The sequence below is a fragment of the Mercenaria mercenaria genome, chromosome 2, assembly GCF_021730395.1.
Source record: "Mercenaria mercenaria strain notata chromosome 2, MADL_Memer_1, whole genome shotgun sequence".
NCBI lineage: Eukaryota > Metazoa > Mollusca > Bivalvia > Venerida > Veneridae > Mercenaria > Mercenaria mercenaria.
The window spans coordinates 12,410,691-12,429,715 of NC_069362.1; the positions used below are offsets into that span (position 1 = coordinate 12,410,691).

A 19,025-nucleotide genomic window follows, 5' to 3' on the forward strand; every position below is an offset into this window, starting at 1 on the left:
ATCATATATTACATTCAGACGTAAATACGCAAAAATTATTGACGTTTACAGTGTCACTGTAACTTAACAGAGAATAAAAAGATCAGTATGTCTTAAGCATAATTTGCAGTTATTACGAGGTTGACTGCTTTGAAGTTTTCAGATCTTTAATTAAACGTAAAGTGGCAAAAGAAGAATGAACGCATATGCAGTCATAATTGACTTTTCCTCTTTTTATATTTACTTTGGTCGATAACAGATTAGGTGCAGAAGCACTTGGAAATTCCTATTTTGGGCGTGGTAATGGACAAATTGTGCTCGATAATTTAGACTGTTCAGGCAACGAAACGTCTTTGAATGATTGTAACAAGCTGGTTTGGGAGTCCAAAACATGCACCCAAAATACAGTCGCAGGAATTAGATGTTTACCCAAACTAGGTATCTTGTGTTCATTTTCATTATCAATTGTACAATCCTGTACTGATATCATCTTTTAAGGTTTAGTATGAGTCCTAAATAGAAAGATCATAATAAACCAAAGGATTACTTTAAGCATTTCAAATGTTAGAAAAAAAATCATTCGTTTAATTTGTATTTATTGTATATTTTATTGTGTGGCTCTTTATTCAAAATAAATATTCCAAAGTTATGAGCTATGTTATAGTAACTTGTCTCTTGACTATCTTATAATGTTACAGGTGTTCGCCTTAGCGGAGGTTTGACAGAGTACGAAGGTCTTGTTCAAATACACTACTCTAACAGTTGGGGAAGTATTTGTACTGTTGATTTTAGTGAAGCCGATGCCCAAGTTCTTTGTCATATGTTAGGATATCCTAGGTACGACAAATCAGTTCAAACATACAAATAAATTAGAGATTTGATATACAAGTGAAATAAATGTAGCCATCATGTTAAAATAAATTCATCGTAAAGTTTATTTTGCATGTTTTGACTTTTGTGATAAAATGAAATTATGTCTTAAAAGGTTATTTTTGTAGTAACTCAGTTTGACTAAAATATCACAATTATGTTTTTAAAATATCATTTTAATATGAAAAACAGTTTTAAAATGTTCCCCTCATGTAATATCATATCATGAACATATTGACTTACTATCATGTTTAAAATATCGATATGTCTGTGTTTGATTTATTCATTTTCTTGTGATTAAGGGAAGGTGCAGTTGCATACGCCAATGCTTATTTTGGACAGGGAGCTGGGACAAGCTGGTTAAATAATCTGGGTTGTGATGGACAGGAACTATCTATCATTGATTGTAGACACACATCGTTGGTATACACTAACTGCAGTCGCAAAAATGACGTAGGAATAAGATGTAACCCAAGTATGTATATTTGTTTACCTCTGTTATATTTAATATTTAATATAAATTTTCAGTCTTCCATAAAATATTGGAGTTTTGCGTATAGGCTTTTCAAAAGAGACTTAACAAACATGTGCCTTGGTATATAAATCAGAAGCATAACTGAGCGACAATGTCTATAAATTATCATCATCATTTCAGCGTCTCGTATCTGTTTTTCATATACAAATTGAGTAACACCGGCTGCTAATAGTGAATAACGAATTTATTCTTGACAACGCAGCAATGATTTCATAACCATGAAAACACATGCTAATTTCGTTATAAATATGTGTAAGACAGTGAATAAACAACAACTACATGTAAGTATATTCATTAATGTAATGTTTACATGTATGCACTGCAGATGTTCGTTTAGTTGGCGGCAGTTCAGAGTACGAAGGTCGTGTTGAAGTTTATCACTCCGAAGAGTGGGGAACTGTTTGCGATGATGGTTTCGATTCCCTCGATGCCAAAGTGTTTTGTTATATGCTGGGATATGAAAGGTTGGTGGTGCTGTTGTTATTAGTATGTGTGTGGTGACAACGTTTATAGTACATGAATTAAATGCTAGCGATGTTAGATGAAGTTGGATGTGTTTTGGACCTTGCGGTGTAGATGTTTGTCAGCGTTTGTTTTCCCATTGATTTAGTATTTCATTCCTTCCTTACTGGTATAGATTCAAAGTGCCTGATAATATTTGTATAATTGTTCAACATGTGAGAGTATGTTTGTACTGTGTACAACTAAGCTTTCTTAATTCATCAGGAATGGTGCGGAAGTATTGCCGGGAGAATACTTTTATCCCGGTAAAGGCAGAGTATGGCTAGACGAACTGCAATGCACTGGAAAGGAAGCTTCTGTAGATGACTGTAATAAAAATGAAAATACTTGGGGAACTCATAATTGTGCGCATTCTGAAGATGCTGGTGTAAAATGCCAACCAAGTATGTTGTATTCATTCAGAAACGCGCTATTACACCTATTATTTTTCCTCACTAACAATATGTGAAGTCTGTGAATGTATAATTAATTACGTTAAAAGCACTAAGGTATGAAAAGACAAACAAAAACATAAGTATTTATATTTAAATAGATGGGTAGGTTATAGATATTATCAAGTTTGATTTATTGATACTTATGCATATAAGCAACATCACCGATAACAAATCTGTATAATTTGTGTATTCAAATGTGTAAATATTGAACAAAAAACCTTTTCAATAATACATCAGAATCTGGTTGTCCTGGATTGGTACCACTGGAAAATGGAAATTATTCGCATTCTTCTTGCACATCCTTAACATCGCCCACTGGTTTGAACTGCACAATACTATGTGAAAATGGTTTCAAGCCTCTCAGCTTTCGAAGAACTACGTGTTTAGGAAGTGGTATTTGGAATATATCTGATGCATTTTTGACTTGCTCAGGTACTGAAATATAAGCATCTGAAACCAACATAAAGCTTAACCATAAGTGTTTTCAATATAACACAAAAATCATCATTTGAAAAAAAAACTTGATCTTTATTTCATACTAAGGATAGACAGTTTTGTTTTTCAAACTTCAACTCAGAAAGCTAGAATTAAACAGATGATTATGTTCTCTGTCCATATTTGCGTACAGTTTAGAAAGAGCACTTTTCTTTCTCTCTTTATAGATATAGATGAATGTAACGACAAATCACATCAATGTGATCAGAACTGTCGAAATACACTTGGGGAACATGCCTGCTATTGTAACGAAGGGTACATCTTAGACTCAGACAACAAAACTTGCAATGGTATGGCTATTTTCAGTTTCATTTGTGTTGTTAATATACATACCTTGATGATTTGAAGTATTTTAGTGGGTTTTTTTTGTTTTAATAGTCGTTTTTTAGACAATGAGATAAATGTAAGATATATATATCGTATTCTTTGAAGAAATATTACATCAAAATACACTTGGTTGCAATACTAAACCGTGGTAGTTAGTAATTGTCTTTGACGGTGGTCTGTTTCTGTTGAAGCTTTTCAAGGACACAATATACCGATAACTTTAACCAGAAAACCTTATCCTTGTTATATCTAAATAAGTCTGCGCCAGACACAAAAGGTATCTTGAATATAACGAGTCCGTTATAACATAACCGTTTACACCTTCTATCCGACCCCCCCCCCCCCCCCCACACACACACACTTTTAATTCAGGCCATCCAGTTGTGTACACTAGCAGTTATACTAGCAGATTTAATGACTCATTTAAAACTTTTCCAACCTGTAAAAGTAAAACTAATTGGATTAATACACATTGAAACGTTCTAAAACAGTCACTGAAAATTTGCAACATGATTTTCTACACGTTAATCTACCTGTAGTGCATTGCCAATGACTTAATTGACACGATATAGTTATAATTAGGCTTTATCTTTTTTGTTTGTTGAAAGTTGTATTTCTTTTTCCTTTCTTTTTCTTTAACCAGATGTAGATGAATGCGGCATTAACAACGGTGGGTGCAGCCATAATTGCACAAACGAGATAGGATCATTTCTATGTGGATGTATTGATGGCTATTCTCTCCAAAATGACAGTCGTTCGTGTGTGGATCTGAATGAATGCGATATCGGTAATGGTAACTGTGATCAGATATGTTTAAATACAGAAGGATCGTACTCTTGCAACTGTACTGATGGTTATTATTTGATGACGGACGGTTTGACGTGCGAAGATGTAAATGAATGTGCATTTGATAATGGCGGCTGCGACCACGTGTGCAACAATACTGACGGTTATTTCTTCTGCAAATGCTTTTCTGGATATTTTTTGAACAACGATACTATGTCATGTGAAGATGTGAATGAATGTAAAATGAACAATGGGGGTTGTGGTCATATATGTGAAAACGCAAATGGAACATTCTCCTGTTCCTGTTTGCCCGGCTTCGTACTTCTGAATGACAGTGCCGCGTGTGAGGATGTGAATGAGTGTGAAGTCAATAATGGTGGATGTGAACATGACTGCGTAAATGACAATGGCTCATTTTCCTGTGATTGCTACCGAGGTTATGCCATGCAAACTGACAATAGCTCCTGTGTTGATATCAACGAATGTGGCTCCAACAATGGAGGGTGTGAACATGTTTGCATAAATACGAACGGCACATACGGATGTAGTTGTATCGATGGCTTTGCATTGCAAAATGACACGTTCTCATGCGAAGATATAAATGAATGCGATATCCAAAATGGTGGCTGCGCACAAATTTGCACTAATGCTGTAGGCAACTACTCATGCCTGTGTGAAACGGGATACGCATTACAGAGCAACAGGTTTTCATGCAGTGATATAAATGAGTGTGATACGACCAACGGAGGCTGTGAACAGCGTTGCATCAACACTCTAGGGTCATTTTCATGTGGTTGTGAAGATGGTTTTCTCTTAGATAGTAACGATTATGCGTGTGAAGATATCATAGAGTGTAACACGGACAATGGCGGATGTCAACAGCAATGTATAAACCTTGAGGGGTCTTTTTCTTGCAGTTGCAATGACAGATATATTCTTAAAGAAGATGGCTTTACATGCAAAAGTAAGAAAATGATAATTATATTATTATTACTAACTTGTTTCTTCTTGCCTTCTGTTTGTCCGTTTTACAATAATGGAAAGTTAGATATCGGGCATCATCTTTATTAGTCCCCTACTGGTTGAAAACCAGTTTCGGGGACTATAGGAATGCACTTTTCCGTCCGTCCGTCATTCTGTCCGTCCGTCCGCAATTTCGTGTCCGGTCCATAACTCTGTCATCCATGAAGGGATTTTAATATTACTTGGCACAAATGTTCCCTATGATGAGATGACGTGTCATGCGCAAAACCCGGACCCCTAGCTTAAGGGTCAAGGTCACAATTTGAGGTCAAGGTCACAATTTGAAGTCAAAGGTCAACAGGGCTTTTTTCCTGTTCGGTCCATAACTCTGCCATCCATGAAGGGATAATAAGACGATGTGTCATGCACAACTTTCAGACCCCTAGCTTAAAGGTCAAGGTCACACTTGACAGTGAAATGTTAACATGGTATGAACAGGGTCTGTTTCATGTCCGGTCCATAACTCTGTCATCCATGAAGGGATTTTAATATTACTTGGCACAAATGTTCCCTATGATAAGATGACGTGTCATGCGCAAAAACCCGGACCCCTAGCTTAAAGGTCAAGGTCACAATTTGAGGTCAAATGTCAACAGGGCTTTTTTCCTGTCCGGTCCATAACTCTGCCATCCATGAAGGGATTTTAATATTACTTGGCAAAAATGTTCCCCATGATGAGGTGACGTGTCATGCACAGAACCCCGACCCCTAGCTCAAAGGTCAAGGTCACAATTGGAGGTCAAAGGTCAATAGGGTTTTTTTCCTGTCCGGTCCAGAACTCTGACATCCATCAAGGGATTTTAATACTGCTTGGCATAAATGTTCCCCATGATGAAACGACGTGTCATGTGCAACACCCAGAACCCTAAAGGTCAAGGTCACACTTAGAGATCAAAGGTTAATGGGAGATACTTCCTGTCCGGTGTATAACTTTGTCGTGCAAAACAGCATTTGAACATTACTTGGCACCAATGTTCACCACTATGAGAGGGGGTATAATGCACAAGAACCTGGTCCCTAGGTCAAAGGTCAAGGTCACACACAGATGCCAACGATCTGATACAAGAATGACTTTGTCTGGAACACTTCTTTTTCATGCATGGAGGGATTTTGATGTAACTTGTCAGAAATGTTCACTATCATGAGACAGATTGTTGTGCGCAAGAACCAGGTCCCTAGGTCTAAGGTCAAGGTCACGCTTAGAGGTCAAATGCCAAATTCAAGAATGACTTTGTCCGGAGCATTTTTTCTTTATGCATGGAGGGATTTTGATGTAACTTGACACAAATGTTCACCACCATGAGACACTCCTGTTGTTTAGAATTATGTCCCGTTGTTATTACTATAAATAACTTATATTGTAACTTACTTATTACAGGCCGTAGGGAAAAATCGATACCAGTTTTCTGTGGTACAACATGCATGTTACATCCAGTTTTAGGTGTATCTCTACCTGGTAAAGAGTTTTGTGTGGACTTATATGGATTTTTTTTACTATAAATAACGTTACCTTTTTGATAATCGGCCAAAAAGGCTATATGAAAACAACTATAGGGTTTTATATATACAAATTTTAATCCAAGTCTTTTGTTTATAACATACTGTATATATAGTACAATATTCATTGACAGATATCAGTTCATTATGCTATACTGCAGTAGAGAGAATTAGGTGCCTTCCAGTAGGGGACTTTGTATTGCATGGCAATACTTCATTCACTTTTTTTTCTATTTTTGTTTAGTATAAGCACGCATGCGATATATTGTTAGATTGTACATTGAATGTTGCAGATGTGTCTCAAAGGTCCGAGTCTTCTTCCTTAAGAGTCAGAATCGGTGAGCAGGCAGTCATACATCTGATGAAACCTGCGACATACAGATATATTACAGAGCAAATTGGAAAATCAGTACATATATAAATATTTTATCATACAGTAACAGCTACAGTTCTGTTTTTCATTTACAACACTATTTACATGTAAACAACTATTATCAATACATTTGATATAAAGGGCTCCTTTACAAAATGTTTTGAAATAACTACCTCAAATCATAACTGCTTAACATGTACATACTATAAAAAACTAGACTTACCACGAGTTGATTTTACACGAGACTTCCGAACATTTTTTTTATTAAAGGAGGCTTATTGACATCTTTGCACGAAGTTGTACGATTTATTCTTTGCCTTTCAGCTTCAGACTTATTTCAAGAATTTCACAAGCCTATCATTTTCCGTTGTTATACGACGAATAGGGTTTGTTTCTCATCTTTTATTTTATAATATGCATTTCATATTAATTTTGCATTTGTACTGATAATAATAATGTTTTTTTTACAGTTTTGTAATTAGATATCACGAATTAAATTGCAATACAATTTTAGGAATGGTACCGCATCACCTGTTTTACTTTTATTATTTATAAAATTCACGTCTTTAAATGGTTTAGTTATTTCAATTGTGAATATAATATTCAATTAATATAATAAGTGAGATGCATTAAAACGAAATATCATCATATATATTTATTAGCTTTCATATATACTAGTACTTCACTGTAATTGCAATTCTTGTTTATCATCCACAGCAAATTTGCGAATATCCATGACACAAACAGGAAAGACAGTATCGTGGTTAATTACACAATTGTTTATGATGCTGAAAACAAACTTTCGATACGACGCAGTTTGATTCGCGGCATCCTGGGTTTCTACGACTGGACATTATTACTTTACGATGGTCAATTTGTATCTGCAATATTGGGTTAGTATTTTGCAGCTTAAAACATATACACATTGTAATATTTATTCATGAAAATGGTTGAAGATTTTGTTTTCAAATTTTAAATTAGTTATAAATAATTCTATATAAGTTAGCAATAGAGTATAAAATGCATTTTCCAAAATTACAATAATACTTTTGATGATTATATACATTTTTGTATACTGGTTTATATCATGAAACATTTTTTGTAAAAAGTGTTTAAATCGTAAAATGAAATGAGATATACAAATATTATGAATATCATCGTCTATCACTCATTTCGGAGTCACTGCTGCATTATATATAGAAAACCAAGTTAAGCAGGTTTCCATGCAGTGATGTAAATGAGTGTGATACGACCAATGGAGGTTGAGAACAGCGTTGCATAAACATAGGATCATAAATGACTGTTTAGGCCTAAAAAAAACATTCTTTGTTTCCGGTAACATGCTCAAACAAATTAGGGTAGGTAGGTCGGAAAAAATTTTTTTTTATTAAGGGAGACTTTTCGGAAATTATTTTTGTGTCAAAAAATTAATACAAATAAGGGGGTTATGCCTTTAGAGCATCAGGAAGTTGATTTTTAACATCACTGACCATGTTTAAAGCATAAAAAGTGCAGTTTGGCAACTTGATGTCAAAAAGTTGAAAAAATTATTCTCCAAGGCCATAAAAACATTTAGGGTCGGGCCAAAAATTTAGGGTAGGTCGGGATACCGGGAACAAACAAATTTTTTTTTACGCCTTATGAACCAGTAACTAAACTAGAATGAAAATAAGACAAATATAAGTCACAATATCGAAAATATTACATGTTGACTAATGATTCAGAAAGAGGCATTTGTAATTATTATCAAAATAAATTGCAGGATGGTATTGTCATTTAATTAAACTTTGAATGTAAAGCCTCCAGTTTAAGCAAGCAGATGGAGGTTATTTTATGTTCGCATCTACCAAACACTCCTTAAGAGATTATATATATTACACACACTGCTTTCTTCAGTGAACTCACCGCCGACTATATTTCCGCCTGACTGGTCTGTCCGTTTATCGGAAGACACTTCTATTGGGACTTTAGTTGGAGAATTTACAGTGTATGATCCTGATGATGATATACGAGGAGACATCCGTGTTTACAGTGATGGTAACATTGGTTTTTATAGTTAAGATTTGTAAGTCAACACAAATGTAGTTTTTTTTCAAATACATTAATATCTAAACAAAAAAGCAATTTGAAATTGCACGAAGTTCCGACGTAAATATTATAGATAATAATTATTATAGATAATAATTATATGTATAAAAGAGGATAAAATGTAACATTTTAGATAAATATTTTGCAGGAGGATATTTCAACTGTGATAATCTATTTGTGTATCCTTTGTTAGCATAGATAGCAACAAAGCAAAATACTATGTATTAGGTTGATAGAGTCTGTTCATGAGAGTTGCGTGTAACTGCAATATTGCAACTTCCCTCACCTCCTTAAGTACCGGCTTAAGTGTACCTTAATAATAAATAAAAATTAAATGGATCATTTGACCCTGAAGAACCAGAAGTAATTACACTTCTGAATCAAAGTAAGGGGCGAATTATCATTGCGAACACACAGACTGTTGAAGACAGTAAATGAGATTTTACCTCCAGTCAATACAGAATAGTTTGCTTCCACGAAAGTGAAGCATAACTTTGTTGCCTGATATATCTCTTCTTTGAAAATTACACAGATAAACCGGGAGAAATCAAAATAGGACCAATTGTTGACAATAAAGTTCAGCTTGTTGTTGAAGAAACGTTAGATGCAGACAAATACAAGAGAAGTAAAAAGTATACCTTTCATTTTCATGATTCTTATTTAGGTCATTAAGGAAATTTTTTAAGATAACCTCTATTTCATAATGATAGAATATACTCTTATAACCCTTAAAATTGTTTTACAGAAAATCTTAAATTTCTGCTTATTTGTATGCTGAATATTACATGTAAAAGATATTATACATTTTGTGGAAAAGATATATGTAAGTGTGTCTGCCATTTTTATTTGAAACGACTGTAAATTTTCGTAAAACGACAAATTTATTGCAGACATGGGACTCTGGGTGCCATTGTTGGACATGTAGTAAATTTTACTGTTGTGGTAAGTCTTACTATTGATTCTACAACCAGAAGCATCACCCACCCGCACAAATGATTTGCACTCCCTTGTTTTGAAGTCACACGAACAAAATCTTCTCAGACTTTTCAGCTCATGACGTTGGAAGAACACCAAAGATGTCCACCCGGGCATTACATCTAAATCAAATGGGTACCTAAGTTAAACTACCGACCTTCCAAGTTCCCTTGTGCCATATTAATGTCGAATAAACTTGCATTAACATTATTTTTGTTTAGTCGAGGTCAAAGGTACTTTTACATATCCTTCTCCTGGCTTCGAATGTATTTTATTGTCCTGTGTGACTCTGACTGTTTTTGCTGTGCTCAGTTTTTCCATAGAGTCGACGCTTAGCTTTTATTTTTTGTTATGAAAATAAAACATTTGAATGTGTAAGTAATATTTATGTCATGGCTTTAAAAAGTTATGTAGATGAAATGAATGTGTGTCTGCAAATACATGTAAGAATAAACATAGTCTACAACGATAGTGTCTAAAAACCTATAGCTGCATGTGTAATATTGTAATAACTGTAATTATGTCAATAAATATTGTTTAAATCAGTGCTTTACAGAATAAATGGTCCCGCTTCCTTTCAGAAATATAATTGGTTTTTCATGTTTTAATTACTATAAAATGCTTACGTTTAGACAAATCTACAATTAGGTAAAAGACAAACCAGGTCTACAAGCGACAGCGCACGTCTCTTTGACTATTATTGATGCCAATGACAACGCTCCTGTCTGTAGACCGGAAGAAGTAGTTGTAAAGATACCTAGAGATACAAGTATTGGTGCTGATGTCTATAATCTGAAAACTGTCTGCAAAGATGACGATTATGTTTATAATAACGTTGCTTTCACTATAGAAGAGGATAGCTGTAACGGTACTTGTTTTCATTGATAAGTTATTTTTGAAGTATGTGAATGATGCGCCTTCAGTTTATTTATGTTACAGTAATTGATTTTCGCAGCATTTATATAGAATATCTGCGGTATGTAAAGCCTACAATTTGTTCAGGCCAGTTTTTTTTTTTTTTTTTTTTTTTTTTTTTTTGCTTCTGTTCAAAGCGTTGCTAAACAAACTTTTAATTGCTAATCTGTAAAGTAAATATGTTTCGTCTTTCAGCTTTCACAGTAAACACACCAGCTTCACTGGCTCTGAAGTCAAACATTTTGGACCAATTTCCATCCTGCACGATAACTGTAAATGTAACAGATCTGGACAATCCTCTGTTTCACACGAAACTTACCGTGAAAATCAAATGTAACGAACTGTTTTGTTCCTGACCTTTATTAACAACATACCTATTTGCAATAACAATTATATAAAAATAAACGTGAATTCTAATGGCCTTGAATAGTGTTTGCTTTTAAAACGAATTATTAAACATATAGTTATTTCAAAACATAGGATAAGATTCAATTTTCATGTACCAATTTTATTTCACAATCATTTGCATCTCAGTTCAGGAATGCCCATCTGATGTGGATCACCTCAACAAAGCTTGGAAAAGGGGTAGTCCGGGAAAATATACATTTGGTTCATGTCCAGACGGCTATACAGGTAGATAAGTCATTATACATGTGATTATTTGATTATAGCATCAGTTGCCAAAATATATGCATTTTTATCCTTGTGAAGAAAACAAGAACAATCTTAAATGTGAAACACAATATACCTATTAGCTCTGCAGTGTACTAAACACAATGAAAATTAAATTACTAGTACTTCGTTCAAATTAATATTTTTACCAAATAACAAAACATTGTATTAATTACGCTATGCTCTCCAATTCCTATTTCTAATACACTGATAGCAGGGGAGTAAGCAACCATTTAATTATTTACATATTAGGTGAGGTGAAAAGATTCTGCAACACAAATGCTGTTTATCAAGAACCAGTGTACAACTGTACAAGTGCCGCTATTGCTGAGATTTTTGAAAAGGTACATATAACGTTTATCAAAGCTATCTAGAAAAAAAAACAACATTTCAATGGTTTATACTTGCGCAAAATCATTTTATTGGTTTAAAAGTCGTCAAATTTTAGCATGTGTGTGCAAATGGTCTGAAATTGATAATCGAATTATGGTGTTTGTAAATGGTATACTAATGGTGAATTTGATGGGCCTTACTTCTTTGAGTTTACTGATTTCGTGATTTGATTTAACTTTGTTTATCAAAATAAACAGACTTAATCAATTCGTTTATTTATTTAGTGAATTAGTTAAACAGTATCTTTTCAAATAAACGAACTAAACATAAAACTAAGATTTTTATCGCAAACAGATATTATCTTCAAACGTAAAAAATAGCTGTAGTTGAGGTATGAATGCAGTCTTAATGTGTTTACTATTTAAAACCATAAACAATCTACAGGTCCTGAATGAAAACACAAGCATGAGTGATGTTTTAGATGACCTTGCTAACGTAACATCTCCAGCTACGGGTAACAATAACAGTTTATTGATTGGAGACCTAGAAGCTGTCAACAAAGTAATGTCTAAAATTACAGAAGTTATTGAAGTCAACCCAGTTAATGTAAAAAGTGTCACTGATGTAAGTTGTCCGTATGATATTTTTTTTCTTTTGTATTTGTACTTGACTCCAAATATGAACAAACTTCCTTATAGATAATGTTTATATTTAGCTACCTAAATTGTGCATAAATACTTTAATATTCTATTGCTTTATTTACGTGATATCCATTGGGGTTTTGTCCTTCACCTGTATTTCATGAATAGAAATTACCAGTTAGGTCTTAAAGTGTTGCCGAGTGACAAATATACGATGAGATAATTGCTTTAAGGGTTGCCTTCCTTGTTCATATATTTCCACATGATGTCCGCCCGCTTAGCTCAGAAGGTAGAGCGTTGGTCTACGGATCGCGGGGTCGTGAGTTCGATCCTCGGGCTGGGCGTATGTTCTCCGTGACTATTTGATAAACGACATTGTGTCTGAAATCATTAGTCCTCCACCTCTGATTCATGTGGGGAAGTTGGCAGGTACTTGCGGAGAACAGGTTTGTGCTGGTACAGAATCCAGGAACACTGGTTAGGTGAAAAACGGCGTTAAACCCAAAACAAACAAACAAACGAATAACAGGGACGTATAGTGAAAACATGTTTATCATTTATTTCAGTGATATTTCAAATTCCAAGTATAATATTTGTTTTGAATATGTTATATAACAATAGTTTTGGCCTAATAAAACTATATGATAAAGAACAATAGGCTAACGAAAGTGATAATAGTAATGTATAATAAAGGTACAAATGCACAAACATGCACACACCGTTTTAATAATTGCAGCCACGTTTACGATATTATTAAGTCCATAATAATATGTTTGTCATCCGGGTGCCCGATCTTAGTACTACAGCATGAGGAATGGTACTTACGCATAACAAAAAAGACAGCATAACGTTAAACCTGATGCCTAAGAAAAAAAATTTTACTAACTGTTTGAAACAATGGGAACATAGAAAACTTAAATTACTTGGAATAGTAACTGTTATAAAATCATTAGCCTTTCCAAAACTAATTTACATTCTTACAGCGTAACCAAATCCATCAAATGAAGTAATGAAATATTTTAAAACACAGATGTTTGAATTCCGGTGGGATAATGAACCTGTCCAGATAAAATTAATAGAGACTGTTATATTGGACAACAGAATAGGTGAAATTAAAATGATGAACCTAGATTACTTCATAAATGCTGGATCAGAAGGATAATAGATAAAAGTAACCAAGAACAATTGAAGATTTTTTATAATACATTCTTATCTAATGTTGGAGGAGAATATATGTTTAAATGCAATTAATTCACACAGAGAAATTGATACTATATGTTATTTGAAAGATTTATTTGTGGCTTGGGTAGATATAAATACACAAGACAATAATAAAAGTATATATAAACAGGTAATATGGAAAAACACATACATAAAGCTTGAAAATAAAACGTATTTTTCTACAAATACTGGTACGAAAAGGGAATAGAACATTTATATGATTACAGAACAAGAGCATTTTATAAGTTTGACGAATTCAATTTCTTTATATAATATAGAAACTAGAAAAGGTTTGAAGTACTACAATCTTATATCAAGCATTCAGAATACAAAATGTTTTGCGTGATTGTAGCAGCAATAACCATTGCAACTGCTGATATTTATATGAATTTGGAACCGATTTGAACATCCCATACATCCAGCTTTTTTACATTATACATCTCTTTAATTTTTCTAATTTTCCTATTTACTTTTTTAAAAATCTACATTGACATCTAGGTAACACAAATGGTTGTTTAATTTGATAACCATTAAATATATGTTCATTTCTAATGTTAAAAATATTTTTTCATGTCATCGTATTTGTAAATGTTCGAAGATTGAAAAATAAATTATAAAAAAGTACTAAAATATATTAAATTTATAAGTTTTCTATCAAAATGGCTAACTTCTGTTTTCGATGTGCCCTTCAACTAGTACTTAACTAACGAAAACAAATATTGGCGGCGTTTTTATTCTTTACAGCAGCTTACAAATTGACATTAATACAGGAGTTACTGTAGCAATTTAATTGCCGAATGGCTTGAACTTCTCTCTGTATGTATCTCGATGTGACTTTTGTGTCTTTCAACTGACAACGAATACTGACTTTTCCAGTCCTTTATAGAAACTGCAAATAACATACTAGATGAAAACACAACATCAACATGGACAAGCATGATGAACGAGGTAAAAACTCATACATATAGAATCACAATTTAAATGATAGTAAAGTAGATTGTTCTCTGCTATCGCGAACACAAAGCTGGTTTCAGACCTCTTCATAATATCTCCATATTTGCTTGTTTTCTCTAGCAAGCCTATATGAAGTTGTTCAATAACGTAATTATATCAGCTGCAACTGAGTTCATTTATATTATCATAACCTTTATAAGCTTTCTCCTTTGCGAAGTTTGCAATTTATGTTGAGTTTAGTTTTTCATATATACTTTAGAACACGTTAATGTGGGAAACGAGGTCGTGGTTAAATGAGGTCATATCAAGTGTTGCTCATTGTATCAAGAGAATCTTTAATTGTTATTTAGACAGGTTCTGGGGCAGACACTGTTCTTGAAAATCTTGATCGTTTCGCTGAGAAGATCGCTAATGTAAGCAAAACAACAGGAGAAATAAAAGTTGCAAAAACTAATCTTTGTAAGTACTTTTTGTTTTGGGCACCTAACTGTTCCATGGCATTAAATAAAGAAAACAGATTACATTTTGTACTTCATTTGACTGACACTAAACCACATTTTACAACGATTAGAACATGCTTGATATCAAGCTTCGTAATAAGTCTAACACTTCCACACAATTCCACATACATAAAGTGAACTGTATTCAAACGATTTGTTTTCAAGACAATGAGCCGAATAATTTTGTTATTTCAAAGCCTAGGAAAGAAATACACTTTCTTGTTGATCTGTGTAAATCATTTTCTTACAGTTCTAAAGGTAGGATCAACAGACGCTTGCGATGGTCAAGAAATACAGTTTCCAGACAGAAAGGATGGGGATGTTCCATCCTGGGCAGGGAAAACGTTAGATAAAGTACAAATTGGTTGCGGTGGCAGTAAGCATGCTTTCCAAAGATTTCTGTGACATTATTTGGTATATTCCCAAACAAGAATATAAGTTTATAACAATAATTTTCATAATGATAGACTTAAGCAGAAATATGAACAAGTAATACTATAACCGATTTAAGATAGTGACGTGGAAGAAAATTATCATGTTTATGATGAAAATTTATAACTAACATAACGTCAATGAATACCACCTTACATAGCATTTAAAAAGATGCATCCTTTTATTTTCCCTTCAACAAGTCACCTCTCAGGCATCAATTACAGATTTGTCTGCACAGTCATACAGTAGTGTCATGTATAGAAACCTTTCACAGATTCTTCCCTCAAAAGCTGTCGGCAACAGGTAACTGAATCGCGTAATTAATGCAGAAACAACCGTAGTAAAAGCTCATTGAACCCATTAAATGGTATTGAGACAACCTATAACACATTAAGTATCGACATTTTTATTACAATCAGTAAACATGTTACTGATCTTTACCTGAACTTTAACCAGATTAATTTAGGAGTTTTGTTATTTAGTGTAATGTGGTTTTTCACTGCCGATGAATAGAAATTAAAATATGCACATTTATATATAACCATTTTAGTCAAAATCCATTTTTGGTTTTTCATGTTATCAGCACTAGCGAAGACAAGAAGCTGAGTGCACCAGTGATGTCATTTTCCTATTTTCCAAAGGTTGAAGGAAAATTAGTTAAACCAGTGGAGATAACTTTCCAGTTGTACAGTGTAAGTAACTTTTGGACATTTGGAAGTTTAATACAGCTTACTTCTTTTCTATGAAAACGGTTAAACATATAAATCAGTAGCATTTCTTAGAAAAAGGGTAAACATATCAATCAATATTGATATGTCTATGAAAACGGGTAAACATATCGATGTCTGAATGCGAATAAAGTCTAAATGCTTCCTTATCTATATGTACTTACATTTCTTTCGCATTCATCCCTCGATGTAAATTAATATAATTTCTTTGAACACGGATAAACATTTATAAATCAATATAATATCTGATACATGTTGTCTTATTAATTATATGTATTTGGTTAATAGTTTGTTCAGCATCTTAATGAGAAACGTTTATACTTTTCAGGGGTTATTAGAGCACCCATCATGCTCGTTTTGGAGTAAAAGCGACAGGTATTGCAGAATTCTGCTATTATCACTGAGTTATGAAATAAAGTGTCATTTAATAATTATTCTTTGAATTGTCATGACTACCCAATGTTGCAACCAGGATATATATTTGTCCTCGAGGGCAATGCTATGGAATATAGAGATTTGCTTTCACCAATGTGGCCTTTAACTCCTGCAAGAAACACGCATTGAAACTTTCAGATAGGGTTTATTATACCTTTTTCTTACGGGCCTCCGTGCCCGCCGGGTGGTTAAGGTCGCTGGCCCAAAATCACTTGCCCCTCACAGTTGTGGGTTCAAGTCTCGCTCGAGGCTTTGAACTCTTCATGTGAGGAAGTTATCCATCTGGTTGACGGAAGGTCGGAGATTCTACCCAAGTGCCTGCCCGTGATGAAATGTTGCACGGAGGAGCATCTGTGGACTTTCTCAATCATCAGAAGCTGGAAAGTCGCCACATGACCTATAATCCCCGTGATGCAATAATGTACTGAGGGGCAACCTCAACCATGTAAAGCTTGAAAACCGCCTTATGACCTGAAATTGTGTCGGTGTGACGTGCAACCTAACAATACAAAGTCTTAGCACAGTATACTACTGTTTGCAGATCAAATTGCCCCTTCAACTTTTTTCAAATCGATAGAGTTGCACGTTTACGTCACAAAAACTGTGAAGCTGAAACTATTTTTGGAGTAACCCTGACAGGTTAACCCCGCTCATCCACAGTAAATTATTCATTCACCTTGTCGTGAAACTTTTTTTCTTTATCTTGACGTACACAAAGCGCGCGCTCTGACTCTATCTTTGAAGTATCGCCGTACTTACATACATTGTAAAGTGCAATAAGGTGATAATGGAATTTTTTTTAATAAGTAGAATATAGAATACATCTATTTCAACTACGTTCAAATGAAAACAGCGTTTTTTTTTTTTTTTTTTTTTTTTGTTATGACAATTATTATCGACGAAATTTCCAACCACGCAAGGTATACAAGGTTTTGTAGAAAGGTATCATTGAACCTTCAAGCTACGTAACACTTGTAGATCTAATTGTCATATCCATGAAAACTGATTTATTTGATATTCAAACTTTTGCAGAGTCTTCTGTAGCTTAACTATCGCAAAGCTATCTCCATTAGAGATCTAGTTTTTTATTTTATTTTTGGTGGGGTTTACGTGTATGTGAATTTATCTACTATTTATTTGAAGTCGTTTAAACACTTTTTCAGTTATTTACATACATGCAGTTGATAAGCCTTGCATTCGTTCATGGAAAAAACCAGATATAGACTCGCATAAGTCAAAATAATTCGATGTTTAGTTTGTTTTATATTTGTGACAGTCACTCTAAAATGACCAAAGTAATTGAGGATAAATAACAGCACACCGTCATGTAAAGTTATTGGTTTTATCACTTGCACTTTATGTGTAACGTTACTCGTGTTAAGGGGAATTATGATAACTTTTACATAAATTGATGAAGAATTGAATCCCCCTTTCGATTAGTCTAAATAATGAGACCTCGGGAAGACCGATTTTACATTTTGATATTTTACGTTGTCTACCTAAAGGGGATATCGACCAGTAAAAAAAATAAACGATATTCAACTCTTGAGTACAATTATTTGGACTACCTTTTGATACGTGTAAGTTTTATTTGAATTTATCTCATATTCGCAACAAAATCAGCATTTAAACCCAAATCTAGCGATGACAATTTCTTTCGAGTGGAGAAAATAACTCGTAACAGTTTCCTAGAATCGCGTCAAATTAGTTAGACTAAGACTCACATATTCCATAAGAAATTGCCGACTTTTTTTCAACTAAAGAGTCATGGTCGGTTCCGGGATTCGAACTTATGCCCTTCAATCAATGATGAGCGAATCCAACAACTCGATTCAGGCACGTTTTATAATTAAAGTGAAAACTAAACACGAGATACATTATTTAAAAGAAAATTATGAAGCAAAAGGTACTGAAATTTAGGCAGAAAAAGGCCTGTAATGTATAAGAGGGTGTCTTTTTTTTCACATCCACGCTACCTTAATGTAGTGTGCATTGTGGCAAGATTCATTGAAGATTAGATTTGGTACATCTGTTACAATCCGGTTAAACACCCGTTCCAACAGTATTTATGAGTATTTAAATCATCATTTCTCGGTGATGCAGCCGATATAAACAAGTTCATTCAGTATTTTGTACTCGTATCGGAAAGGCGGAGTTACCTGTATAGACGAGATCCAAAAATAGCTTCAGCATCCTTTCTTTTGTGACGTAAAGGTACAAGTCTATCGATTTAAGAAAAGGCGAACTGCGAACAGTAGTAAGTTCAGCTTTCATTATCTTTTCATTTGTT

The 19,025-nt window shown here is 33.9% G+C and overlaps 1 protein-coding gene across 1 annotated transcript in view; it reads left to right on the top strand.

The window, feature by feature from the left end:
* The window catches only part of LOC123563207 (uncharacterized), a 33,576-nt gene that overhangs the window by 4,368 nt on the left and 10,183 nt on the right, over positions 1–19,025 (top strand). Inside the window, exons 6-30 of the mRNA XM_045355882.2 lie at positions 239–417; positions 678–816; positions 1,152–1,324; positions 1,710–1,848; positions 2,111–2,289; positions 2,578–2,772; positions 3,003–3,125; positions 3,806–4,912; positions 6,762–6,877; positions 7,166–7,227; positions 7,559–7,734; positions 8,738–8,878; positions 9,462–9,561; positions 9,820–9,871; positions 10,553–10,772; positions 11,015–11,152; positions 11,354–11,452; positions 11,744–11,835; positions 12,269–12,448; positions 14,563–14,634; positions 14,991–15,099; positions 15,391–15,516; positions 15,797–15,875; positions 16,156–16,264; positions 16,629–16,675. Of these exons, the coding sequence (XP_045211817.2) occupies positions 239–417; positions 678–816; positions 1,152–1,324; positions 1,710–1,848; positions 2,111–2,289; positions 2,578–2,772; positions 3,003–3,125; positions 3,806–4,912; positions 6,762–6,877; positions 7,166–7,227; positions 7,559–7,734; positions 8,738–8,878; positions 9,462–9,561; positions 9,820–9,871; positions 10,553–10,772; positions 11,015–11,152; positions 11,354–11,452; positions 11,744–11,835; positions 12,269–12,448; positions 14,563–14,634; positions 14,991–15,099; positions 15,391–15,516; positions 15,797–15,875; positions 16,156–16,264; positions 16,629–16,675 (4,152 nt within the window). The remainder of the gene's footprint in view (positions 1–238; positions 418–677; positions 817–1,151; positions 1,325–1,709; positions 1,849–2,110; positions 2,290–2,577; positions 2,773–3,002; positions 3,126–3,805; positions 4,913–6,761; positions 6,878–7,165; positions 7,228–7,558; positions 7,735–8,737; positions 8,879–9,461; positions 9,562–9,819; positions 9,872–10,552; positions 10,773–11,014; positions 11,153–11,353; positions 11,453–11,743; positions 11,836–12,268; positions 12,449–14,562; positions 14,635–14,990; positions 15,100–15,390; positions 15,517–15,796; positions 15,876–16,155; positions 16,265–16,628; positions 16,676–19,025) is intronic.